The sequence below is a fragment of the Lepidochelys olivacea genome, assembly GCF_965140295.1.
Source record: "Lepidochelys olivacea isolate rLepOli2 genome assembly, chromosome: 10".
Taxonomy (NCBI): Eukaryota; Metazoa; Chordata; order Testudines; family Cheloniidae; genus Lepidochelys; species Lepidochelys olivacea.
Genome location: NC_140420.1, coordinates 7,343,149 through 7,370,440, shown reverse-complemented (window position 1 = coordinate 7,370,440; position 27,292 = coordinate 7,343,149). Strand labels below are relative to the sequence as shown.

Genomic DNA, 27,292 nt, shown 5'->3' with positions numbered 1-27,292 from the left:
ACTCAGCAAGGGTCGTGGTGGATTCTCCATCACTGACCATTTTTAAAATCAAGATAGGATGTCTTTTCTCAGATCTGCTCTAGGAATTATTTTGGGGAAGTTCTGTGGCTTGTGTTATACCGGAGGTGAGCCGAGATGACCATGCTGGTCCTTTCTGGCATTGCAATCTGTGAATCTGACGCTACGTGCAACCTCCTGAATTGTACCAAGCTGCTGACCGAGCTGGCAGCTGTTCTAGGAACCTGCCTGTGTTTCCCAGTCTGCCATGTGGGGCACCCACTCATGCATGACTGACTCCTGGGAGTGATGGCTGGTGCGGGTTAGAGCCTGGCTGTCAGGTAGGCATTATACGCTTTGCTTAACTCTGGCTCTTCCAGTGCAAGGTGACCCTGGCCTCCCCCGTGGGCAGAAGGTGTGACTGAGGCAGTGCTGAGATGTTGCTGCATCCCTGCTCCTGACCAGCGTTATGCCCTCTCGGGACCAGCAGCCTGCCAGTCTGATGTGTCTCTGCCAGCGGAGTGGACTCGTTCCAATTCCTGTGCAATGCTGTGGTCCCCCAGCCTGGCTGGAACGAGCGTGGGATCTTGCTACGCCGTTCTGGGTATTTACGGTAACGAAATGGCTGTACCAGTCACTGTTCCCAAAACACACATGCCTACAGCTGTGCTACACGTGCTTCTATTGCGTCACCAGCCAACGCACCTTGTATCAAACTCCCAGGGAGGCAGGAGGTGAAACCTACCAGACTTGCTTGATCTTGCTTGAGAGCAGGACGCTGCGACAAAGGGCCAGGGCGGTGACACCCCCCCCCCCCCCAAGAATGGAATGCTTTACCATACTTCGGCTGTACTAGGTTGGCTGTGCACTTTGGGGTTCCCGTCTGGCTCTGGCCACTTGCCGCTAGAAGCTGGGAGCTTTGCAGAGGTGATCCCAGATGGAGCATATTTATCCCATTGCAAGTCAGCCCAAGCCTGCAGCGCTTGGACTAGCTCCTTGTGCAGGACTCTCCTGTGGGTAGGAGGCAGAGATCCTTGTTGGGGGACCAGGCACTTGCTTAGCATTCTGGGGTCCCTTGCAGCGCATACCCAGGGGTGACTGGCTCTCCAGCAGTTCATGAGCGAGAAGAGGGTGGCAGGGAGGAGGAATCTGGGCTCAGACCACTAATTTACCTGGAGCACTTTGCCTTGCAGCAGGCTTAAGCATCCAGCCAGGGAACTTCCTGACTCCAGGCGTCTGTATTCCGTCCACGACAGCTGCTTGGATGAGTCGGAAGGGCTTGGTGTGACAGGTTAAGGGAATTGGGAAGTGCTTGAGCTCTGGGCCACTAAACATTTACTGGCCCAACCCTCTTTCAAAAATCAAAGCTGCTCCTCCTTGCTCTCTGGCTGCTAATCAGCTTTGAAACCCACGCACAAAACTGCACTGAGTGGGGGAATCTGAATGCCCCCCTTTTCCTCTATTCCAGGTCTTGGGACTACTTTCCTTCCCCTCACCCTTCAGTGAAGCAGTGGGAGTTGCAGGGCTGTTTCCTCTCACTGAGTGGTTAATTACAAGGTATAGGCAGCTTATTGAAAACCAGTCACCCTGGCTTTCCAGCTGCGGCCAGGCTCATTAAAGCCGCTGTCGTCTTCGGCATGGGGAGGTGGAGTTACTACAGCAAAGGGGCCAGCCCCTTCCCTCGCCGTTGTGTGTGTCTGCACTACGGCATTGCAGCCACCTAGCTAGTGCACAGTAGCCATGCTGCTGTTGCAGTTGTAAAATTGCTGGGACGTGGCTGGAGTCTCTTGATCCTCAGGACTCGACAGGTTGCTATCACAGTGACCCGGGGTTCTGCCTACAAGAACCTAACCAGTGCATACGGCTCAGCCAAGGGCATGCGTTCCTGCCGTTCTGTAGTGTCTGTTTTTGAGCCTTGTGGGGATCCCGCCTCTCTCTCCACAGGAAGCGCTTCGGAGGTGCTAAAACCTGAGCTCAGCAGCCTCCAGCCTGCCACGGGAGGGGTGGGGTGGGAATAGGCAGCTGAATTAACGCTAAATAGTAGGTGAATCCAGTCTCTTCTCTCCTCTGTCCCGCCCCGTCGATTAAACCTTCAAGTCACGGGCAGCGTATCGAAATTCCGAGGCTTGGGGAGAAGGTCTCTAGGAACACTCCTGACAGCAGCTGATTCCACAGGGTCCACCTGCAATGGTGAAAGAAGCCCTTGCTGAGAGCTTCATGCATGGGAAGGCTATCCTGTGCAATCACGGAGAAGGGAAAGGAGTCGCTAACCTTCCTCTGATTGACCCTAGGCCGTGATGACGCTTCCGGGCCTCTGGGAACTCCCCAGGCCAGCTGAAAAGGTGCCCCAATGCGCTGTTGGACGTCTCTCTTGCCCCACTGCCTTAGAGTCTTGCTAGCCTCTAAGCTCGGTGATTGGATGCAGGAAACCAAATTCCGAGGGTCAAGCACTCCGTAACTCTGACAGGTTTGTCAGTATTTTCTTTGCAGAACCAGTTGGCCTTGGGCACGGGAGGAGTGGAGGATGCACTTACACTGAGAGGCTGGGGCTGCTTTGCTTGCAAAGTAAAACAAGGCTGATCAAAACTGAGCTAAAAGAGGGGGCAAGTTGGGGCGGTGGGGGAGGCGGCTGCTTTCGGGACCCATTAGTGCTTGTACCTCTGTTAGGCCAGTTGTTAGCCATGTGGGACACTGAGATGTGGCCCCTTTCCCCACTCTAACTTGAAATAATTCACCTCCTGCAGCAGCATCTAAGGTAGTGGCATACTCTTCGGCATCTTGATTCCAGCTCCCACTGTCCTCTCTCCAAAGTCGCTGCGTTGAGCATAGGACCCTCGTGCACCCATCTCGGGGCACCGCTGATAACTGCCCCATCCATGCAAGCCGGGTCTCCATGCAGCGCTGTAGACCATTAGGGGCATATGAAGCAGCCTGTACCTCACTGCAGCCACCTCAGCCCTGGGCAGCAGAGATGGTCTGAACTCCTGGGGTTGCACAGCAGGGCATTCTCAGATGAGGGACCGCTCCCATCAGAGCCAGAGCCCGAATTCAGCTGTCCTTGGGATGCACCGCTGAAGCCTCAGTGACCTCATTGGGTGGTGTAAGGTGCTGAGCTGTCCAATGCTCCTGGCTATAGCATAGTGCTGAGCCTGGCTCTGTGCGGCCCCTGTCTGGGATAGCCATCTTTAGAGTTGCTCTGAAAGGAAGAGCTAGAGGGAATTGCTTAAGGCAATGAGATTTCCCTCCTCCCATCTGCTCCTCACTCTGTCTGAGCAGTGTCTGACACTTGTTGGCAAAAGCAGCTTCCTTCCCTTGCGTGGGAGCTAGGAGCCCAGGGCTGCTGGAGATGGACTAGTGTAGAACTGGCCAGAAGCAGCCGCTTGTCATTGAAAATGGTCAGTAGAGAGACCTAGTGAATTTGTCCTGGGGATCTGTCCCAGGTCAGTGACAGCCTCCTTTCTAGTGCACTGAATCAAGTCTTCATGCCTCTTGTTTACAAAGGGGCATCTGATTCCAAGCAGAACTGATCAGCTGGGCCCCTGTTGCTGTCAGAAGAGCTGATGGCTTTATGTGACGTGTGGAACACAAGGCGCTGTGTGGGGCTGGTGGCTGTGGGGGAAGGGGATGCTGGGGATGCGTTGTGGGCCTGCTGCATGCTGACAGTCAACGAGCACATCTTCCCCATGATGGGTGCCAGGCTGCCCATGCCTTGCAGCAGTGCCAGTGGGTGGAGTGCCTGTGTCCCCAGGGTGACGAGATGCTTCTCTGCCAGAGGCAGCATGTCGGCACCAGCTTAGAACGAAGGAGGAGCTTAGAACGAAGCTCCTCGCCCCTCTGGGAGCTTGCTAGGCGAAGCCGGTTCTCTGCTGAAGGCAAAGTGCAGCTTCCCTAAAGCAGGACAAACTCTGCAGCATTGACCTTGACTTTGGCCCCTGCTTTCAAGTCCCATCCACAGGGCCCCGGCCCTGCCCCAGGCCGGGAATGACCCCTGTTCAGTGATACACGGGAGTTTCTCTAACTCTGCACGGGCCAGTCTCTTAATTTCCACTGACTCTCCCAGCCGTCTGAGCCTTCAGCCTCGAGTCCCTTTTGCCAGCCCACGGTTGTGCTGCTGGTTTGCGCCATCCTCCATTCTGCCCACTGGCAGATGGAGTGCCCAGCGGGTGGGGTGTGTTCCTGGAAATAGTCCAGTGTCAGGGAATGGGAATCCAGTGCCGATTAGAGGTGCTGAACTGGGAGGGCTGGGGATGGCATGTGCCAGGGAGGCAGCCAAGCTCTTGTCTTCCTGGGAGCTGGGGGAGTCGCGTTGGCAAGTTTGGTGGGAATCTCTCACTTTCCCTCTGCTTCCATGCCCAGTCTGTGCCATGGGGGGTCCGTGACTCAGTCAGGCTAAGTGTACAGTGGCTCATTTGCTGTCCCAGTGCAGGACAGGCTTCCCCTTCCTCACACGTAGCTTCAACATGTCCCAGCTCTGACCTGAAGGACCTGCCTGTAGGGTGAAGGATGGTGGTCTTGTCAATGTTGACCTTCACCCTCTCCAGGCTTGTGAAGGTACCAGCACTTGGTCACTGAGAAATGGAGTGATGCATGCTCGCTCTCATCCTTCCTATCGGGCTGATGTCGGGAGGGGCCGGTGGGTTTCCTGTTCAGTCTTGTAGCAGTCTTGAACACTTGCAGCAGTCCTGGCGGCTCTGAGAAGCAATCTCCGTTACTAGGCCTGCATGAGCTGGCAGGCTTGGCCTCTAGGCTGCCCCAGCAATCTGCCTGGAGCCGTCTAGGGCTTCATAACCAACACAAACCCGAGTTCAGTCAATCTAGGGAGTCCCTTGTCCCCAAACATTCTGGCTGGCAGGGTAGAGCCCAGACTTCAAGGCTAATAAGCCTAGCAGCACCACGAGCATGGAGCGTGGTACAATGGGCTTTTCAGCTGAGCTCGGCCCTGAGTGGCCGTGATCAGGAACGGAGCAAAACCTAAACTGTTTGTCAGATTCCTGAGCAGGGCGCTGGCGTCTCTGGTTGGCTAAACTCGTGTGTGGAACTGGCTGGGACCATAGTGTGTGGCTGGGACCTGGAAGTAATCTGTTCTGCACTGGGGCTCGGAGCCTCTGCTGGCGGTGACTGGTCCAGGGTTAGTGCTGTGTTGCTCCCATCTACCCAAGGAGGGATGTGAATTCAGTGCACGTGAGAATAAGGATCTAAGGCAGGGCTGGGCAAACTTTTTGGCGTGAAGGCCACATCTGTGTATGGAAATTGTATGGCGGGCCATGAATGCTCATGAAGTTGGGGTGCGGCAGGGGGGTGATCCGGCTGGGGATGCAGGCTCTGGGGTGGGGCCAGAAATGAGTTCAGGGTGCAGGAGGGGGCTCTGGGCTGGGGCAGAAGGTGGGGGTGGGGATGAGGGTTCCGGTTGGGGGTGAGGGCCCTGGGGTTTGGCTAGGGATGAGGGGCTTGGGGTGTAGGAGGGTGCTCTGGGCTGGGATCGAGGGCTTCAGAGGGCGGGAGGGGGATCAGGACAGGGGGTTGGGGCCTGGGAGGAGGTCAGGGGTGCAGGCTCTGGGTGGCGCTTACCTCCAGCAGCTCCTGGAAGCAGCGGTATGTCCCCACTCCGGCTTCTATGTGGAGGTGCGGCCAGGCGACTCTGTGCGTGGCGCTGATCCCGTAGCTCCCATTGGCCGTGGTTCCCGGCCAATGGGAGCTGCAGGGACAGCACTTAGGGCAGGGGCAGCGTGCGGACCCCCTGGCTGCTCCTACGCGTAGGAGCCGGAGCGGGAACATACTGCCGCTTCCGGGAGCCAGGCAAGCCCCAGACTCCACTCCTCAACAGGAGCTTGAGGGCCGGATTAAAATGTCTGATGGGCCGGATGCGGCCCGGGGCTGTAGTTTGCCCACCCCTGATCTCAGGTGTCTTGCTGTAGCCTGGCCTTGTAGGAGGCAGGGCTGTGTCAGTGTATTTCAGCCCTGTCCTGCAATGGGCTGAGGTAGCACTGATGGGGCTGAGTTGTGGGGTCCTGCTATCACGTGGGCTAATGTCTCCCAGGACCATAGCTGATCCTATCACCCTAGTGGTAGGATTTGAACCCAGACCTGCCAGCCCAGGCTGGTCCTGTGCCACTAATCCCTCTTAATCTGCCTTCCTGCGTCTGCAGTAGCATGGCTCCGGCAGCTGACTGCGCAGGTAGACTGCAGCTTGGCCTCTGCAGCAGGAGAGCTGGAAGAATGAACCCATGGGAAAGTTCAGGGTCCTAGAGAGCATGAGCGCTAATGCCATTATCTGTGCCCAAAGGAGCAAAGCTAATTGCAGACATACCCAGCCTATCGGATTGCCCATCTCGGGAGCGCCAGCAGTTTGGGATTTTAATTGGGCAATGAAACGAGTTTATGAAAGTGAGTTAAATTCATCATGTCACCCTCTTTCCTCCCCATGCTCCTGCTGCATTGCGGACACGGCAGCTGCTGCTTTACAGAATCAGGACTATCGCATGACCGTGCAGATGGTCCGAGGAACGAATCCAAACACGGCCTGTAACTCCAGCCTGTCCCTTCCCTTTGGTCAACTTCAAAGGGGGAGGCTCAAGTCCCCTCCATCCCTGTATAAACCCACATCAGACTCACTGAGTCTACCTAGTTCGAATCTTGTCTGGGGAAAGTGTCTCTGGTGAGGATCTGTCCGAATCTTCCTCCAAGCACTGGGGATATTTACACTTGAAATTCTGTGTTGTACTAAGCCTCTGCAATACCATGATCCTCTTCAAGGGGTGTGGCTTTCCCATATCAGCTGTACCCCAGGTTCTATGGCCCTGAGTTGATCTGTACCCACGCCCAAACTTCTAGAGGGGGACCCTCATAGCAAAGAAGGCACTCCTGGCCCTTGAGCGAGGAAGGAGCCCAGATCCTCCAGCTGCTGCATCCCCATCTCGGATGCGCTGGTTTTTTCTGCTCACGTTCCCTTTCCTTGTGTTTTCAGAAGTTCTTTTTGTTTTTCTGGGACAGGAAACGAGCGCTGGAGAGTTGCTGAATAAGCATAGCGTGGAGTCTGGAGTTAGAAGAGGTGGTTGCTCTGAGCAACGGGCAAGCAGGCAGTTGGTTGCTTGGTGACCCTCTAGTGAGGGATTCCAGAGAATACAGCTCTGGGAGGCCATGGTAAACCAAAAAGAAAAGAAGGGAGGCATCAGGAGAAGTAGGGGACTCCTTACAGGGTGCTTTGCTCCTATGGAGAGAGGAGAATTGCAAGGGAGAGACATTGAAGCTGCTCTCCGCTAAAGCCTGCAAGAAATGTCCCTGGAAACAAGTGACAGACCGTCATGGGATCTCTTAATTCAGATTGGAAGGGCAGCAAATTTTCTGGGATTAAACTTTAAGCCTCTGCTGGCAACAAAAGGCAGTTTGGTTACTCAATAGTTCTCTCCCAGGACAGAGCGATTGCTTATGTCTTGGTGATCCTCTGGGAGCCATGTGGGCTACTGTTCCCCTTAGCCCTTTAGAGAGACTGCAATGTTTGATGATAATCCTGGAGTGTCCCTGCTGCAAACTGTAGGTTCGCTCTGTTAGCACAGCACCCCTTATAATGGCTTCTGTAGGTACTGGTCTGTTTGTATCTCTGGTCCAACTGAAAATGGGACCTCATTGTGCTGGGCGTTGCACATACATAGTGAGTGCCTGTCCCAAAGAGCTCGCAGTCTAAATACCCAAAACAGACTTCTACAGGCTCATTGCAGTGAATGGAATAGCAGTCTGTCTTCTGGCTACTTAGTCAACAGCTTCCTTAATCTCACAATTGAGGAAGAAGGCTGTACCGGTTTAAAAAAACGACACCACCACCACCTGACCTGGTTTAAAGGGAAAGAAAGGGAAAGTTGATAGAAATGAATATAAATCGGAAGCAGGGAATTGTAGAAAATTGATAAGGGAGGCAAAAGGACATGAGTAGAACTCTATGGCCAGCAGCGATAAGGACAATAAGGAGGAGTTTTTAAAATATATTGGGAACAAAAAAGAATCCTAAGCATTGTCAATTGTTAGATGAAAATGGTAGAATTGGCAATTATATAGAAAAGGCAGATGTTTAATATTTCTGTTCTGTTTTTCCCCAAATACAGATGATGTAGTCATATCATATAACACTTTCCTTTCCACTAGATCTCTTGAGGATGTTAAACAGTAACTATGAAAATTAGACATTTTTAAATCACCAGGTCCAGATAACTTGCATCCATGAGTTTTAAAAGAGCTGGCTGAGGAGCTTGCAGGACCATTAATGATGAGTTTCAGTAAGTGCTGGAACACGGGTAAGACTGAAAGAAAGCTAAAGTTGTGTCACTATTTAAAAAGGGTAAATGGTATGATCCAGCTAATTATGGTGTCAGTCTGACATCAAACCTGGGCAAGATAATGGAGTGGCTGATATGGAATTTAATAAATAATTTAAAGGAGGATAATATAACTAATTCCAATTAACTTGAGTTTATGGAAAATAAATTGTTACATTAGCTTGATAAATAGATATCTTTTTTAGATTACATTTTAAATGGGTTAAAAGCTGGCTGATAAGTCTCAAAAATCTAACTCTAAATGGGGAATCAGCATTGAGAGGTTGTGTTTCTAGTGGGGTCCCGCGGGCATTGGCGTTTGACCCCCTGCTATTTAACATTTATCTGTGGTCTGGAAGAAGACATAAAATCATCACTGATAAAGTTTGTAGATGACCCCAGAATTGGTGGAATGGTAAATAAGGAAGAGGACAGATGGCTGATACAGAGTCCTCTGGATTGCTTGTTAAGATGGGCACAAACAATGTGGCTGAATGTGTACATCTAGGAACAAAGAATGTAGGTCGTGCTTACAGAATGGGGAGGCGGGCTCTGTTCCGGGAAGCGGAGACTGAAAGATTTGGGGGTTGTGATCGATAATGAGCTGAACATGAGCTCCCAGTGCGACGCTGTGGCAAAAAGGGGCTAATGCAATCCTTGGATGCGTAAACGGGAATCTTGAGGAGGAGAAGGTTATTTTACCTCTGTATTTGGCACTGGCTCAACTGCGGCTGGAATCTTATGTCCAGTTCTGGTGACTGCAATTCAAGAATGATGTTGATAAATTGTTCAGAGATGAGTTGTGGGCATAATGAAGGGGTTAGAAAGCATGTCTTACAGTGTGACATAAGGAGTTCAATCTGGTTAGCTTAACAAAGAGAAGGTTAAGGGGTGACTTGATGGGGGAAATACTTAACGGTAGGCTTCTCAGCCTATCAGAGAAAGGTATAACATGCTCCGGTGGCTGGAAGTTGAAGCTAGACAAATTCAGCTTGGAAATAAGATGTAAATTTTTAACTACGGGTTATTAACCATTAGAATGAATTTGCCAGCAGTCAGGATGGATTCTCCATCAGAGGCCACTTTTAAACCAAGAGAGGATATCTTTCTGGGATCTAGGAATTATTTACTTTAAAAACAGCGGCTCAGTGCGACGTCTGCCCGCTAGGAAGAGCAGCAGTAACGGGGGGAGCAGGGCTTATAAGTCAGGCATCTCAGTCACATTGTCTGCGCTGTCCACCCGCCATGCTGGCTCATCTGTGCTGCCCTCACGCTGCTGTTTCCTCCTGCCGATCCCTGATGGCCCAGGAGAGGACTAAGTGGAAGGTGCGCCCTGGCAAAGCAGTCTCCCCGAAGGACTGACTGGACTGCCCGGGAGGTGCTTTTGCATGAACTATCCGTCCAGGAAAACAGCCTGGAGGCCACTGCCTCCTGCAGCGGTTCAACAGGGCCCCAGCTTAACTATGAAATAACCCTGCCAGTAGCCCCCAGGTGATGAGGCTGAAAGCCGATTTTTGCAGACGAGGAGGAAGGTTTGGCTGTGTGGGGCTGGGCCTTCCGTCCTGCCCCAGGCTGCAGTGCAGAATTTTTGCTAACCTCTACGCTCCACCCTGCCTGCCAGGAGGGTGGATGTTTGTCCCTGCAGCCTGGAATCTCGTCATGAATACAAAGGCCGGTGATGGCTCCCAGTCCCGCTTCTTGCTGCGTAGCGAGGGGGAAGCCTGTTCCTTTCCAGGAGCTGAGGTACTATGGGATTGTGGCACATGGCCAGCTGTGACCGGGGGCTCCAGAAGAATGTGATGGAGACCAGTAGAACCCAGGTGTCCTGGGGCTCTCTCAGTGCACTGAGCCTTCATTAGAAGTGGGGGGAGGAAGGGGGCAGAACAGTCTCAATGCAACTTTCTCTATACCTAAGCCGCCTGCAGTGCTCCCGGGAGATCCACTGTGAGCAATGGGACAGCCTCCCTGAGAGGCTCAGTCTTAGCCGACCTGAGGCAGGGGTCGACTTATCCAAACTCACCCCAGAGCATGGGAAGGTCTGTGACAGTCTGGCAGCTGACACTTCCTTGGCAGCGCAGGTAAGGACTGAATGGGTCTAAAGGCTGAAATACTCACTCGTCCAGAGAGCTGGCCTCGCTAGAGGCATACCAGGGCAGCATGGCCTATCTGGCATTGCTTCCAGGTCCTGGCACCTGCTCTGGGGCTAGCCGACTCTGGTCTCCCGAGTTGCCAGCTGGGTGGATTTTACTAGCAAGTTGGATGCTGCGAGGATGGAGAATGCAGCGCTGTGGGCCCATGAGCTGATCTCCTCCACCCTATTAACCTCTTGCAAGGTGCAGAAACGGAGCTGGGCAGGGCTTTCCAGGCAGACTGATGACAAACCTGGGGCTGCAGAGGCATCTGCCCCAGCCCCTCCCCACCTGGATAGGTACAGTTCCCCAGCACGCTGGCTTTTGAGCTAGTGAGCCCCCTAAGAAGTGCTCGTTGGGTTCCAGCTGCCTGTCGTCCCCAAGGATGTTAAAAGGAGCTTCCTCCCCTTGGCTGCAGTGAGACAAATTGAGCTACCGTTCTAGCAGATGCAAATCCCGGAGGAGAAAGGTAGAGTGCTTACACTGGCTGCTGTGAAGCAGTGGGGCTGAGGGTGAAGGATGCAAACAGTCATGCACCTTTACAGTCAGACTCATGTGTGAACTCCAACCTCTGCAGATGGCTGTCCATGGAAGGCTGAGCTCTCCAGTGCAGACCCTGGAGGTCCCCCCCGCTATGGAGGGGGGATCCTGGGAAGGCTGCAGGCCTTGACATGAGCAGCCTCTCTAAAGATCAGGACTGTGGAAACCGGCTCTGCCTTATGGAAATGAAGAACAGCCCTGGGATACCTGGCAAGCTGCCAGAACAGCTGCTGGCTGTGCCAGAGTGTGGGGTGTCTGGGCTATGACAGTGCTGTCTAGACTCACCCTGCCCAGACCAGTGCGGAGCATGAACCCTGTCCTTGGGCAGCCCTATTCTGCCTGTCTGCAACAGGTAAACATGCTGCCTAATGGGGTGGGGGTGGGCAGCCCCTGCCCCGCCTAGCCACGACCAGGACAGTGGGGTGGAACTGCCACATTGCTGGACTGCATCGGCTGTTGTTTGCGGACCTTGATCTGTGGTTGCCCCAAGAACCCCTCCTGCCAGCCTGACTCCTTGCAGAAGACTGGGCCTGCTGTGTGCCCACAGAGCCAATATGGACGCCACAGGCTGTCAGTTGCAGTGTGGGACTTTGTTTGAGCCGGTCTTACCAGGGGGCTTTGTGTGAGGGGATCAGGAATTCCTGCACTCTAATCCTGCTGACAGAATTAGTACCTTTTTGGCTTCATCGGTGCGGGGGGCCTCACATCCCACCTACATGCTCTAACTGCAGCCACTCTGTGGCCCTCCACCCCCAGATATGTAGTTAGACACCTGCAGCTGACCCATGCCAGCCAAATCGGGCGGAAGGGCTGTTTAACAGCTGTGTAGATGTTTGGGCTTTGGCTGCAGTCTGAGCTCTGGGACCCTCCCATCTTGTGGGCGTCCCAGAGCCTGGGCTCCAGCCTGACCCCAAACGTCACACCACAGTTAAACAGCCCCGGAGCCCTGCGAGCCTGAGTCAGCCGGCATGGGCCAGCTGTGGGTGTCTAACTGCAGTGTAGACAGACCCTAAAGTTCTTTCTGAGCATCCTGGACGGAGATGCTGGAGTGGAGCAGCTGTGGGAGCTGATGTGTTGCTTTCACAAGTCTAACCCTGTTCTGTATTGCCCTACCCAACCCAGACGTGGAAAGCGCAGTTAGTTCCTAGCCTCCCATCCCAGTACATCCACTACTGGGTATAATCAGTCCCTCTCCTGTTGCCCATTGAGCTCCCCAAAAAGGGTTGCTGGGACCCATCTTCTGGTGGGCACCACCCCTTGTGTGTGTCGTGCAGTCCAGCTGCACTGGGCTGGGGCAGGAGTAGGTGTGCCTAGACCGGGCAGGCAGATGATGGTGTGAAACTCTCTGGAGGTGTCTGAGGACCTCGTAAACCTTGATGCCTCATTCAAGTGCTTTGGGGGAGGTTGACCAATCCGGCGGAATGCCTACCCACAGAATGGCAGTGCCAGGCTCTTAAAATCTCCTGGCCAGCTACCAGCATAGGTGCATGGATACCTGGGTGGCAAGCAAGATGCCACCAAAATGGACATAGCTGGGTCTTAAGTGTTTAGTCCCCAGTTTTTAACCTTGGTCTTACTTGCTGGTGCGCTAAAAGGCAGGGTTACCCTGGTGCTGGCAGAGTCAGTTTTGGGGTGGAGGGCAGGGGGGTCGGTACGGGGTTGTCTCTGTCCCCTCGTTGCCTCCTTGACTCTCAGCCCGTGCCAGATATGGCGCTCCAGGAGTGGAGTTCACTGGCTTGCACAAGGAGACTGCTGCCGTCACGCAAATACACTTTTTGCCTGGACAGGTATGTTGCTGCTTTTGGTTCTCGTCACCTCGCGTCTCCCTTCAGTCAGGTGCAGTTGCCTCTGGAGGAGAGTAACCCATGTCCTGCTGTCACCAGGGTGCAGCAGCCCATCCTCTGAACTAGCCAGACACCTGGTCATTCTCTGGCAAGGAAGGCGGCAGGCCAATGTCTCTAACTCCCAAGGACTCCTCCTGACCCGCTGATCCCCCTATTGAGACCTCCTGCCCCTTTCCAATAGCTCTGCTGGGCAGGGCCTTGGAAGACTTTTTAGCAACTGCTTTGGGGTGGGTGGGTCTGGCCAATGAGCCAGTAAGTGGATGCAAGGCTGTGCCATTGGGATGGTTATAAAGGTACCTGCACCCCAGTGTCCTAGTCCAGATGGATGGGCTGGTGTGGCCAAGTCCAGCATGCTCACTGCCGGAGCAGGGGCCTTGCTGTGGGGGTGGGGGGGAGGCTTAACTCGTAATCCCGTGACATCCTTTGTTTCCTTGTGTGTTGGTGTCTCTCCCAGGGTCGGTTGCTGTCCTTGCTGGATGACAACACTCTGCACCTGTGGGAGATTGACCAGAAGGATGGCTATTCGCACTTGGAGGAGACCCGCAGCTTCATCCTCCCGGGCCGACCAGGGTTCGACAGCACTAAGTACTCACTGCCTCTTTCACGCTGATCTGGGGAGTTGGGGCTTCACTGTAGCAGGGGCTGGTCCTGGGCTCTGCTGGGTACCGAGTGCTCCTAGGATTGAATTGTGCATTCCCCTGATTCGCTGACCCGGCAATCCATCCGGGCCCTGCCATGGCTCAGGTTGTGCCGGTCCGTGGGTGGGGCCCCCGCTGCTTTGTGCGGCTCCTCCCCCAGCATTGCCAGTGTCCTGTTGGCACCATGACCATGACCACCCCTTGCTGCTGGCAGTGCTGCAGTCGGCTCAGTTCTGAGGGAGCTGGGTTCTGTTCTGCTTTGTGCATCATCCAAATGCCCCTCCCCCCCCCCAAAAAAAACCCACCAAAAAACAAAACCCTCCGAGGAAGTTCCGGCACCAGTTTGAAGCTCGCATGCACTGGGGAAACCACGGGCCGGATTTGACCTGCCAGAGTCTTGCTGGTGGTGATGGGCGAACAAGACAGAGCTCGGCATGGGCCTCTCAGATCCCAGGTTGCGTTTGCAGGGCCAGTAACTCGCCAGCTGCAGTGCAAACGGAGCCACCTTACCCAGGAGTAGCTTGAGGCAGAAACCACTGACTGTGTGCCTTGCTCCTTTTGGGACAGGTGGTAGAGTCGCGGAGTGCTGCTTTAAAGCACTCCTTACGGGCTTGGAACGCCAGCTGTGAAATCTTTAATCGCTCTGCCTTGTGAGGCTGTCCAGACAGCCCGGATTTCAGCGTAAAAAGTCTTGGGCTATTTGAACTGAATCGAAATTCCAGTCCGTGCCCTGTTCGTGCCACTCGGTGGAAACAGCCAAAGGGTATTGAAAAGGCTGCACCCCCTCCACCCCCCCCCCCCCCGTTTAATTTTATCCATCTGGTTCAATCACTTTGCCCAAGATGCAGTTTCATTCCTTCTCCCCTCTGGGAATCTCTATCCTGGCTCTGTGGCTTGCAAAGCTTTCCCTTTTGTACACAGCGGTATAGTTTGCCTATCAATCGGTTGCCATGGGAATGGTTGCAATGGTGGAGAAAATAGACAGAGCCTGTTAGCTGAGATTAGGGTTGGCTCTGCAGACACTGCTGCTTATAAATGGGGAAAGGAAGTATGGATGAGTAACTGACAGGGCAATGCATTGATGTCTGAGTTCAGCTCTTGCTGGACTCTGCAAGTTCTTGTCTTTAAATTTAAACAAAAACCCTCCCGAGCAAGCAGCCAGGATAGCAGTGCAGCTCTCGCGAAAGGTCTGCCAGAGTTTATTCTCAAATCTCTGTGCTGGGGTGAAATTTGGCTCCAGCGTTGCCAGATGCAATAGTTTATTCTTTATAAAAATTATTTAAATCTGCTTGGCCTCTTTTTACTTACAAGGGTGGGGAATGACCAAACAAGCCTAATTCTCATGGGATGGGATGGATCTTTTTGGCCAATCATCAGTATAAACCAAACATGGTTTGAGTTCATTTTAAGGACTCCTCCAACTGCAGATCTTGCTCTTCAGTTCTGAATGTAGCCCAAATAAACTCTGCTAAAGTTGATGATAACTCGTCTAGGTAGGTTTCAGAGTAGCAGCCGTGTTAGTCTGTATTCGCAAAAAGAAAAGGAGTACTTGTGGCACCTTAGAGACTAACCAATTTATTTGACCATAAGCTTTCGTGAGCTACAGCTCACTTCATTGGATGCATTCAGTGATTCAGATGCATCCAATGTTCAAATAAATTTGTTAGCCTCTAAGGTGTCACAAGTCCTCCTTTTCTTTCTTCTAGGTAGGTAGCACTCATTCCTTTTTTTAAATGGACGCTGTTGGGAGTTAAATTTTGCAGTGCCTGCTGTTGGTGGATATGCTTCTGCAATCTTTTGGAAAGATAATGGAAAACATTTTCCCAAACTTCAGCAAGCCTCAAACTGCTGCACAGCCTGCGATAACCAGAGCAGAATTCATTAGACCCTTTGTTTCTGGGCACTAAATGAAGAGCAAAAATTGAAGGGTAAAATTTTCAAAAAAGTTGATTTTTTTTTTTTTGAATTCTAAAATTAAATGCCAGCAAGGAAAGGTGTTTTCTTAAAAACACCTGGTGCCAGGACTCCCAACGCCCTTCTGTCCAATTTTCAGAATTGGTGGATGCTCAGCATCTCTGAAAGTAATCCCTTTGTGTGGAACTTGTGCAGATGCTCAGGGCAAAGAGTTACTCATTCGAGCATTCGGTTGCAACAATTGCATGCTCAAATGGTGCATTTTGCACCTACAGCTACTCATCTGAGAGGATCACAGTATTAAAAGTCAAGGGGTAAATTTTGTGTCCCTTTAATGCTGGCTAGCTCTGGAAGATGCAAGATCCTGTTCCTGTGTAACTGTCTCCTTAAATGAAGGCTTTGTTCTTGTGCGGGTTTGCACCATGGAGTGCAGGCCGTGGCATTATTCATTATCTGGGTGGAAAGCCCAGTGAAGAGGGCTGTGGAAACTTGCAGCACACAAAGCATGTGAGAATCGCTTTACAATTGTGGCTCTTCCAGGATTCTAGTGTAGGTACAAATACCTGCTTGTTCCTATTTACCTCTCAGTACTGTAATTCCATAACCTGCCAGTGCAGCATCTGGGTTTACAGAGACTGCCTGGATCATTGCCTGGGGCCAGCTTTATTTAGATCTCAGATTTTCAAGAACAATACAAACTAGGAGCAAAGGTTAACTGATCACTTACCTGGACAATGAGATCTCCTAAGGAGAGCGGTACAAGTGACCCCACGTACTTAGAAGCAGGGTATAGAAACTGGCCCAGCTGTTGATAATGCTTATATAATGGGCAACTTGGAATGACTGATCTTGGCAGTAGGCCTGTCTCATTCCGGTTTCCAGTGAGCTGAGCAGGCTCCATGGAGACAGCTTAATTCCTGGTTCCAAATCCCACGAGGGAAGGCTGTTTGGGGGTGAGGTGGGGGTGAAGCGTTGCAGTCAGAGAACCAGCTGCTGCAGCAGCGCCCGGTTGAAGAGGACTAATGAGGTGGGATGTGTAGGGTTACAAATTTCCAGGTCAGAGATGCTGCTCACCCGCTATGGAAGATGACTGTAAAAGGCAACGTCTGAGACTGAACGGCCTGGAAAGGTTAAGGAAGTCTCTTGAGCTCTAGGCCATGCGTAGGGTACTTCCCTGAGTGCCATTTGCTGCTGTGGAGGCTCACTCCATGAGCTGGTGCCTCCGAGGGAGGCGGGGACTCCACGCCCCGTGGCATGCCAAATCTCCAATAAAACAACTGTGTCAGCCCAGATACTGATGGGGCTTGGCTAGAATGGCCTATTGGCTTCCTTCCATGCTAGCCAATGCTGCCCCCTGCTGCCCCTGCGTTGGCACTGCATCTAGCAGCCCTCGTTCACGAGGTCCCAGCGCGATCCTGCTGATGGCAGAGGAGGGGTCTTCAGGACTAATTGACATGCAGACCCACACCCTCCGTTGGAGCGTGTCATTTTATTGCTGGAGTCTCTCTCTGCATGCCACTGCTGCAGCTGCTGTACACTGAATTCCCCTCTTAAAATCAGGCCCAGGGCTAGAAGCCGAAGACCAGCGCCCCTTTTAAAATACCCTCATGCCCATGCAGGATTTGTGTTAATAGAGAGCAAGAGGCTGCTTGGCTAGATAGGCTCAGCTTCTGTGATGGAGGGTGGGCTGGGGAGAACCGCACCAGCTAACTTACTCCAGAGGCTGCTGGGGGCCGGGCACAGCAGGCACCCGGCGAGAATTGCCCCAATGCTGAGATTCTGTTAGACCCTCAAATGGCTACTTCTACTGGGTTCAATGACTCCTTCCTCGCCTCGTTGCCTCTGCTGGCTTGACAGCCAGGCGGTCCCCAGCCTGGCACAGCAGGGAGCTTTGTCTGATTCTCCTTTCATAATACGCGGGAGCTTAAAGAGCGCACAAGCTAGAATCTAAGTGACCAGGCGATTGCTGTCCAGGGCTGTAGCGATCCTCTCCCAGGTGTCTGCGGTGACTTACCTGTCCTAAACCGCTTATTAATCGGGTATAGACAGAACTGCTTGCTTCTCTTTGGCCTACAATAGCCCACGTTGGGTCGAAAACCAGTTATAAACCCCCAGGTATGAGGTCTCCCTGGCTTCGTTTCCCCAGACTCCCGAGCGCCACGGTCCATCTCCACTGCGGTGGAATGTCTGTGCACAGTCTAGGGTCTGTTACCTTCTTGCTGGGCCCCAGTAGCTGGGGCAGGGCTGGGTCATCGGAGGATGTGCCGACGGCAGGAGCTGAAGCCAAAGTCCTAGGCATTGAGGGAGCTCTGCATCTCTCAGCTTGGGTCCAAACGGACGTGGCTCTGCTTGTGGCCAAGCGTCTCCTCCGAACGAGTCTGCTCCTCATTCGGGACCCTCTGGCGTCTCGTGCCCTGGGGGGGTCCATAAAAGGGAGTGACGTAAGCCCACGCAATATTGGCTGTAGGAAAACAACCCACGCTCCTCTTTGACCCATGGTGCAGCCGGTGCATTTCCGGGAGGGAATGGGAAGTCCTCTCAAAATGAGCCATTGCAACTTCGCATGTAAATGTCCAGCCTGTAAACCGGCGCAGCTCTCATTGTCTGAATCTTGTCTTCCTGGTAGCTCTCCTCCCAGCATTACCCGGGTGACGGTGATCCTGCTGAAATCTGCCTGTGATGTGGCCTGCCTGGGCACGGAAGGGGGTGGCGTGTACTTCCTGGAGCTCTCTGGCTTAACGCTGCTGGAGGATAAAACCCTGTATCAAGAGGAGATCATGCAGAGGTGAGCTGGCCTGGAGAACTGGTGCCAGTGGAGATCAGCTCATGGCTGTGGGCACCAAGAGACACAGCAGATGGGGCGGGTTGCTGGCTGGGGGCAGTGGAAAGAGGCATCCAACCCAGGGTTGCATTGGCTGCGGTTGTACCTGTTAAATGTTAGCTGTAAAGCTGGGACGTTGCCTGGCAAGTGTAGAGAGTCTGCAGCTCTTCAGAGGGCTGTGCCGAGCAGCTTCTTAAGGTGGATCTAAGATGCCTGGAGGCTGCTCCCTTGGAGATGTTTCTGGAGATGCCGCAGCCCCATGACCGATGGGTAGCAGCTATGTAGGTCACTGCCCATAGCGGTGATCTAGTACCTCTCCACCTTTACAATACCCTATCCTCTCCCAGATTCCCGAGCAGGACTTGCGAAAGACCAAAGCGGAGAATCCATCCCAGGTCTTACATGGAGCCTAGTGCCCGCTGGGGCAGGACTCTGGGGACTGGCCGTGCTAGGTGTATCCTTGTGCAGCACAGATGATTAGTGAAGTTCAAGTTCAGTTTCAAGCCTGTCCCTTGATTTAAGGGGCTCCCTAACATGCTTTTCTCTGCTTGCATTCCTCCTGGCCCATTGGAGGGAAGAGCTACTGATTCTGTGCCCATGGTTAAGAGGCTGGTCGGTCTCTGTCCCCACTGGCTGTCAGATGTTAATATCCTGATCCAGGGCTGAGAGAGGACCATCTTCTTCCTCCCCATTACAGAACAGCTGAACTGTGCGGTCTCTCCCGCAGCTCTGGGGAGGGATTAGAGAGGAGAAAACAAGGTACTTGGCTGCATGGCTGTTAACCAGCCTGGTGTTCCCCCACCCCTTTGCTTCCATGCTAGCGTGCCAGACGACTACCGCTGCGGGAAGGCTCTTGGCCCAGTGGAGTCTCTGCAGGAACACCCTCAAGACTCCTCCAAGATCCTGATTGGCTATAGCAGGGGGCTGATGATCATGTGGGACCAGAGCACCAGAAATGTCCACCACCTCTTCCTGGGCAATCAGGTACCTTGAATGGGGTTTTATGGAGAGCCGAGAACACAGTGTGCTGTCCCGTGAGTGTCCCGCTTACGCACGAACACGGGAGCTTTGGCCAAGCCATCTGCGCTTGATGAGTTTCTGTGGCTTCCCTCTAAGCCATCTTCCCGCGCTCTGCCATACCTGGTGACTCACCTGCTGGAAGCTGGTGGCCCGGAGTTGGAAGAATGCTGCTGGCCTCTTCAATGAGGCTACGCTTGCAGAGTCCATCACACTTGCAACCAGGCTCTCTCCTCAGGGAGACAGGAGGACTCGCAGGCATCAACCTGTGGCCAAACTGAACTCAATGCGTTTGACTTAACTCTTCTAACTTACAGCTGGAATATTGCAGTGGTCCCCAAACCTCCATTACTGACCTGATCTTCCATCTCGGTTCTGAAGTGTTGTGCCTTGCTCCCCATGTCCCTTTGGCAAAACCAGATTCTGCCCAGGCTGCGAATGCATAGAGGGGATGAGATGGCACAGCTGCCTCCTGTAGCCCCATGTCTCTCTCCACCTTGGGTTTATTGGCCACATCTGTTCCTTGCAGCAGCTGGAGAGCCTTGGCTGGGAGCGGAGCGGCAGGACGGTGGTGAGTTCGCACAGTGATGGAGGCTACATGGTGTGGTCCATCAACAGTAGTTGCCATAAGACTCTGCAGCCACTCATGTCAACTATCCCCTACGGTGAGTTTGCTTTGCCTCGGGACCCACCCGCCTTGTTCCTTTGCCTTCTTGCAGTGGGCCCAAGGGCAGTTTTACCTTCTAATAGAGTTTGTCATTACACCACTTCTGACTTCACGCTTGCTCCCGATACCTTGTTGGAGGGGAGGTAGATATGGTGCCACAAGGAGCCTCTTGACTGAGCCGTTAACTCACGTGGTCAGTCGTGCTGTTCTCGACAGGGTGCTCTGTGAAACTGACCACTGATGGCCTAGGCTTGGGAGAGGGTTACTGCGTCGTACAACTGCCTGCAGACCTGGCTTGCCAGCAAATGTCTGAGTTGCTAGGGCTCCCTGCTTTAACTTGGGCTCTGACGTGTCCGTGGATCTTATAGCTACATCTTGAGGATCCCAGCAGCGTTGAGTTCCCCAAAACAGCCCCCCTACAGAAGGCAATGGAGGCTCCCCTCTGGGCCCTTGGAGATGGGAACATGAAGCAGTAGGTTTAGCCTCCTACGTGGTGCGAGATGGAGTCGCATACTGTGGCTGGACAGTGATCCCTCTAACTTAGGATGACTTGGCTCTCCAGCTTCCTTCGGGAGGTGGCCACTGTCCTGTTACCTGGATGGATGGAGCAAGCCTGCATCACCAACCCCGGGGCGTTTCCCCAGAAGCTCCTTCTGTGGGCAGAACCCTACCCCATCTGCGTGGCATGCAGGTGGGGAGGGAGGCCTGGGGAGACTAGCCCGGAGCGGCTCGTGACGGTTGTGTCCTTTGCCCAAGTTGGGCTGTGAAGGCTGCTCTAATGGAGGGGAAACCAGACGCTGTGTATGTCAGCACAGAGTGCTGCGCTGAGCATCTATCCTGATACCGAAAGGAATATCTGGGAGCTTCAACCAGGCTCCAGCTGAGGTGGACAGGAGAGAAAATGTACTCAAGCCTGCTGGGGGAGCTGCTGGGATACAAATGGGAGTGGGTTGATTTACAGGGGCTAAGACGGCGACCCCTCCTAGGAGCTGGTGTTGAGCAGGGAGGATGGCTTTAATGTGGTGACTCCTCCTTCATTCCAGGTCCGTTTCCCTGTAAAGCCATCAACAAAATCCTGTGGAGGACCTGTGAATCTGGGTATGTCCCCTGCCGGCGCCGGCGAATGTTTGCCACCTCCCCAGAGGTCTGACCTTGGTTCTGAGCTGGGTGCTTATCTCTGCCACAGCCCCTGTGGCAAAGGGCTGTGTCCGCGGGGGACTGTCCCACCGGGCTGCGGTGGAGTGCTCGAATTAATGAGGGGTATGGGGGGGGAATGACTAGAGGGCCCTTAATAGAAGCCGGAGACTTTATTTTCAGGACAGGCACCCAAGTTCCTGTTTTAAACATTCTTAAATACAGCTGACACTACCTGGCAAATCACATTTTCAGTGCTGGCAGGTAAACTTGTGGACTAGCTAAACGGTGGCCCCCGGTGCCCTTGAATAAGACAGAAGTGGGGTAGCCCCTAAAAGTAGGAAGGGGGGCTCGGTCCACCCACTTGCTGCTCAGGAGCTGAAGTTAGTGGCCAGTTTGTAGAGCACGTGGCCCTGGGGAAGCTACTGGAGTCGTTCACCTGCAGTCAGGTGATATGCTGGGCAGGGGACATGCTGCTTGGCTGTGATGAGGATTAGGACCCAAGTAGGGGGAAGGTTGGAAAGGTGGAGCTAGGGGGGCCCTAAACCAAAGCCCAGATCCAAGCAAGCCGGAGCTCCGGGATCCAAATCTGGGTCTGAAGTTTTGTAGAGGGGTTGAATCGAAAACCCTGGACTCCAACGCAGGGAAGTCTGGCTCCTGACCTGTCTTGACCCCAAATCCATGTAAGCCGTACATCCAGCCCAAGTAGCCATGGCACGTACAATGCCAGCGTCTCAGCCTTCTGAGTCGGCGGGGGAGGGCCTGCAGACCCAGAGTGAGCGTCGTTGCTCCGTTCGTCACGTCTCCGTTAATCCAGGCGTTCCCTTGCTCTGGAGAAACGTCCATTCGACCAGCCTTGCTGTGATCTGCTTCTTCCTCGGGGCAGGCTGGGCTCCACTGGGCAGCACTGCCCGTGTCCTGCATCTGCTGTATTCATCTAGCTCCCCCCCCAGCCTGTGTGGGGTGGTGGGGGGCATGTAGGACGTCTCAGCAGAACTGGCCAAGCTGCTCTGCAGAGCGGGGACGGGGGAATAGCATGAATGGTCCCTTCACCGGCAGGAAGCTCGTGTGAGGAATGGCTCTGGGCTCGGGGTAACTGTCTTCATTCGTGGGGCGTGGGGGCATGTTAGCTTTATGCAACCACTCTGCTCGTGGCCGCATTGCTATAATGTCTGAGGGCCTCACACTCTTTTTCATGTGGGCTCCTCCTCGCTCCTGGGAGGTAGGGCTGATGTCCCCATTCTACAGCTAGGCAACCGAGTCCCAGAGACCAAGTGACTTGCCCAAGATGGCACAGGAAGCCTGGGATAGAGCAGGGGTCAAACCCGGCTCTCCCCGTGCCTAGGTTAGTGCCCCAACCTGGCGTGCTCTCCTTCCTCTGAATGGAACAGAGCGTGCCTGACCCAGGCCCTCCCGGGCGCAGCTCCGCATTCAAAATGCCATCCACAAGCACCTTCGAGCAGAACTCTCCCTGGAGGTGACGCCCTTTGTACCGTGCAGGCAGCTAATGTTCGGGCATCACACGGCCCGTCGGGAGAACGGAGTGTGTTGGTGTCCCGGGGCTGGCCAAAGTGCCCTGCTACCTGGTGTCCTACCAGGCCCATGGAGCCTTGGCTTATTGCCCTCAGAGGTGGGTCTGGCTGGGGATTTCCTGAAGGGATTGGGCACCCCACTCCCATTGCGTTTCTGTGGGGCACCGAATTCCCGTAGGGGCCGGTGAGGTCTCCAGCCCCAGCCCGTGGGGTGGGGTGGGGGGAAATCCTAGCAGCAAACATGCCAATAGCCAGCTACTTCTCCCCTGCCTGCAGAAATCACTTCATCATCTTCAGCGGAGGCATGCCCCGGGCCAGCTACGGGGACCGGCACTGCGTCAGCATCCTGCAGGGCCAGAGCCTGGTCACCCTGGACTTCACTTCGCGCGTGATCGACTTCTTCACCGTGCACCACACGGAGCCGGAGGAGGGTAGGCGGCCCGCTCTTCGGAACCAAGCACGTCTCTGACTCCCTCCCCAGCCTGATATCTCGCTGCTCTGCCTTCTAGAGTTCGATAACCCGGGTGCCCTGGTGGTCCTGGTGGAGGAGGAGCTGGTGGTCCTCGACCTGCAGACGCCCGGCTGGCCTACGGTTCCTGCCCCCTACCTGGCGCCCCTCCATTCCTCCGCCATCACCTGCGCCTATCACATCTCCAACGTCCCCCTGAAGCTGTGGGAGCGAATCATCGGCGCTGGAGAGCAGCAGGGCCCCCGGCATTCTTCTGGGGTAGGGGAACGCCCCCTGCTGGAGAAAAGCCACTGAGCTGTAACTGGGTCTTGCCAGAAGGTGGGTGGGGTCCTTACAGCGACTGGCACAATGAGCCTGACTTGGCTGAGGACACTGGGAGCCTCTGTGGGGAGCTGTCACGCGGATCTCCTGGCTCCTCGAGCAGCGTCCCGTTGGGCTGTGCAAACCCATCTCGATTTGGCTTGGATGCCAGCAGCAGGGCGGGAGGGGTGCGCGTGGGTGAGAGCCCCAGTGGGCTTGTGGAATGGGCTGTTGCTTAACGTCCCCCGCCCTGCGTGGGTGGAATCTGTCTTCTAGAACTGGCCGATCAGCGGAGGGAAAAACTTAGCCCAAGAACCCACTCAGAGGGGCCTTCTTCTCACGGGGTAAGTACCGCTCGGCCACCAGCCGTTTGAATGGCTAATCTTTCCCAGAGAGCTGGCCAGTGCTGGGGTTTTCACTGGGTCTTGGTCCCTGGCAGGTGTCCCAGGGAGCAGCGTGTGGGGGTATCGAAGGGTACGTCTCCACTGGGATTAAAAACCCATGGCTGACCCATGCCACCTGGTTCGGGCCAAGGGGCAGTTTAACAACACCCCCACCCCCCCCAGCAGGGTCCTAGAGCCTGGGCTCCAGCCCTAGCCCGAACGTCTACATGGCAATAAAACCGCCCCTTAGCCCAAGTCAACTGGCACGGGCCAACGGGGGAGTTTTAATTGCAGTGTGGATGTTCGTGAAGACGGGCGTGAGGTATAAATACACTGGCACAAAGCAGGGAAACCCAGAACTACCCAACCTGAATCCAGCTGTCTGGCAGGTGCTGGCCCCATGGCTGTCTAGCAGCCACCCCTCCCACAGACTGCCCAGTAGGGGCAGCAAAGGGACTGGGGCAGGGCCTTCAAATGGCTGGGGCTTGCGTCGTGCCCTAGAGGCAGCCAGCGAGGGATTCTGCCAGCCCTCCTCCAGCGTAGAGAGCCACATCTCGGGGGTGGTGGGGTGGGCCTCTTCCGGGCTCAGGTCTGGCTGAACAGAGACCCCAAGAGCAGACCTCTCCCTAGCTGACTGAAAGTCATGGCCAGAGTCGGTCCTGAAGGGTGTTCTCTGCCGCTGCAGAAGGGTAGCACTGTGTAGTGGCTAGAGCAGGGGGCTGGGAGACCTAGGTTCGATGCTGCTGAATTGCAGAGTGGGGTATGTAAGCCAGGAGGCCGGGCGAGAGGTGTGAGTGTGGACGGATGCCAGGGGAGAGGTGGGGGAAGCCCCTCCTCAGTTGTTGGGTGGCCTAGCTAACAGTCCTCCCTGTTGAGCCTGGCAAGGATGCGTCACTCTGTTTATTTTTCCTTCTCCTCGCTCTTGGTGTTGGTTTTATCCTGGCTCCAAGTTGGCGACGTGTTGTCAAATGCATCGTTGGCTGAGCGCTGCACCGGCTCCTCCGAACATGCAGGCAGGGCTTGTTAGCAGCTGCAGATGTTGAGGCTGGAGCAGGGGAGGTGGGGGCGAAGGAAAATTTGAGACTAACATGGTCATCCTGGGCGTGGAGCCTGCTGTCCCGCTGGGACGCACGCCCACCTCGGGACTCCTGGGTGGCTCGCTGGCCTGCTGACCGGGAGCCCGGCCTGGAGCGGAGTTGGCAAGGGCAGATTTGGCCGTATCTGCTCTTGCCCTCTCAGCTCCGCCCGCTGCTAGATGGGGCAGGCTGGGGATGGGGCGTCGGAGGGGCTGATACGTTACAGATGAGCCACGTCTGGGTAGTGGTGGCTGATGTGCTCCCGGCCTGCCTCGGGAGCTGGCTCCCATCGCTGTGCTGGGCCGTTGCACAGAACGCCTGGACGGGGAGCCGGAAGCAGCCGGAAGCTGTGCTCTGGACAGCCGACCGCAGAACACCCCTTGCTGTTCCGAGGGCTTAGCGGCCTGTGGTTATGGCTTGTCAGTTGCCCACCTCGAGCCGCCGCGAAGCCACGGAGTGATTGTTGGGTGGCTTCTAGCCCTGACGTCGGCAGGGAAATGTCAGCTTGGCTAGTTGTTGCTGAGGAACTGCTTCCCTTAACAATCGAGGGAAGGTCTAGCGCTACTGAGGTGCGGCTGGCTTAAGCCAAGCTGAGTGTGGGGCCGGCTGGGCAGCCACGTCCCTCCCTCCTGACCCCGGCCTGCCGGAGCTATCCAGCTCTGCGACGGCTCTGTCCTGAGGGCATTGCCGCAGCGGCAGATCGCCTGGTCTGTGGCCCAAGGACCGAGTCCAGAATCCAGATGTGCTGTGGACCAAGGAGATCTTTGCCTCACCTCGCCACCCTCCTGAGCCAGCTGGGCGTGAATGCTGGTCTCCTGAGCTCATTCCCGCCTGCTTCCTAAGCTTCTGGGCTGGGGTAGGGAGGAGGGTCCGAAATCGGAGCAGGCGGAGATCAGCCCTGATGCCTGTGGGGAGCAGGAGAACCACTGGGCGGGAGTCAAAACTAGTTCCGTGCTAACAGATGCGATGGAGAGTCTGTTTCCCTCTTAGACCTCTCCCTTGCAGAAGTGGGCAGGCCAGGGCATTGTGGCAGCCTGTAAGGCTAGGGGCTGGCCTGGATGGAGCAGCTTAGCTGGTCATATATGGGGAGTCAGGACCCCGGGCAAGGGACAGACAGCTCTCCCAGCTTCTCTGCATTGAGCGGCACGTCTCCCCCTCTCCCCTCCCCAGGCACGAGGACGGCACGGTCCGCTTCTGGGACGCCTCGGGAGTGTCCCTGCGGCCGCTGTACAAACTGGGCACGGCCAACATCTTCCAGACCGACTGTGAGCACAACGACAGCCTCAACCAGGCCAGCGAGGAGGAGTGGCCTCCCTTCCGCAAGGTACCACCCTCAGTCCTTGCCCATCCCCGGGGCAGTGCTGGCAACTCCGTGTGGGGCCCCTTCACAGGAGCCATTGGGCCTCTCCAGGAGTGTCCCTGCTCTGCCATGTCACAGCCCGGGCCCAGCTGGCTGAGGATTCCCGGGAGGGAGGCCCGTGGATCGGAGAATCTCCCCCATGCCAGGGTGGCTCGATGCAGCCCAGGGCCATAGTGGGTGACAAGTTGCTGCCATCTGATGGGGAGCCCAGAGAGCCAGACTCGCTCTGCACATCCGCCATCGCAGACCACCTCCCACCCCAGGGGACCCTTCTGCTGCCTCTGGAGAGAGGCCAGGCCATGGGCCATAAACTGCTCTCGCCTTCTGAGCAGGGCTGGAACAGGCTGTGTGGGGAGCATGCCCTGCTGCTGTCCGGGCGGGACCTGCCTTCAATTGCCAGGGCTCCTCTTGCCAGCTGTGGAAATGCCACGAGTGTGGGCAGGGTCAGGCTGGCTCAGACGGACTCTCCCCACGTGGGCCAGGCCAGTGCTGCTGCCAAGTGCCGCCTCCTACTTCCAGCCCCGTGGGCACAGGCAGGAATGAGGATGCCTCTGGGATTTGGGGCAGATGCTCTTCTGCAAACCCCTTTGGTCCCAGAGGTACGAATGGCAGCCCAGAGTCTGCATGGCAAGAGCCCCTGGCCTTGAAAATTTCCTGGGGAGGACCAGGGAAGCAGCTGAGGATGGCGTTGGTTGGCCAACTCGGTGCCCCACGGTTGGCCGACTCAGTGCCCCACGGTTGGCCAGCTGGGCTCTAAAGGGGCACTCTCTGTCATAACCATTCCCCTGCTCAAAGGCAGGTGCATGCCCTGGTATAAGGCCCAGTCTCCTCGTGCCCCGGCCCCTGAGCCCAGCCATGCTGCCCGCTGTGCTTTTACACTGGTGTAAATCTGGAGTGACGCTGATTCACGGGAGTCCTTCTGCAGTTCAGTGAGTGCAGCCTGGCCCCCTGATCCCTGAAGGAATGAGATTCGAGCCCTGTCCCTGCAGGAGATCTGTGCTGGTCGTGCTCCAAGCCCCGTGGGAATGGGTGGCTGTGAGCTCCTCCCAGCCGTTTGTCGAGTGACGGTCCTGCGGATGTCCAGGGAAGGTTAAGTTCTCTAGACCTACAGCAGTGGCAGCGTTGTCCTGTTGCTTGATCATCGCCAGGTGTTTATGGGCATTAG

At 55.1% G+C, this 27,292-nt stretch overlaps 1 protein-coding gene across 1 annotated transcript in view; it reads left to right on the top strand.

The window, feature by feature from the left end:
• Positions 1-27,292, top strand: part of LLGL1 (LLGL scribble cell polarity complex component 1) — a 72,614-nt gene that overhangs the window by 29,306 nt on the left and 16,016 nt on the right. The window contains exons 3-12 of the mRNA XM_084641522.1: positions 12,678-12,759; positions 13,271-13,401; positions 17,995-18,153; positions 19,011-19,173; positions 19,736-19,871; positions 20,917-20,971; positions 22,816-22,970; positions 23,049-23,266; positions 23,585-23,652; positions 25,938-26,091. Coding sequence (XP_084497648.1) covers positions 12,678-12,759; positions 13,271-13,401; positions 17,995-18,153; positions 19,011-19,173; positions 19,736-19,871; positions 20,917-20,971; positions 22,816-22,970; positions 23,049-23,266; positions 23,585-23,652; positions 25,938-26,091 — 1,321 coding nt within the window. The remainder of the gene's footprint in view (positions 1-12,677; positions 12,760-13,270; positions 13,402-17,994; positions 18,154-19,010; positions 19,174-19,735; positions 19,872-20,916; positions 20,972-22,815; positions 22,971-23,048; positions 23,267-23,584; positions 23,653-25,937; positions 26,092-27,292) is intronic.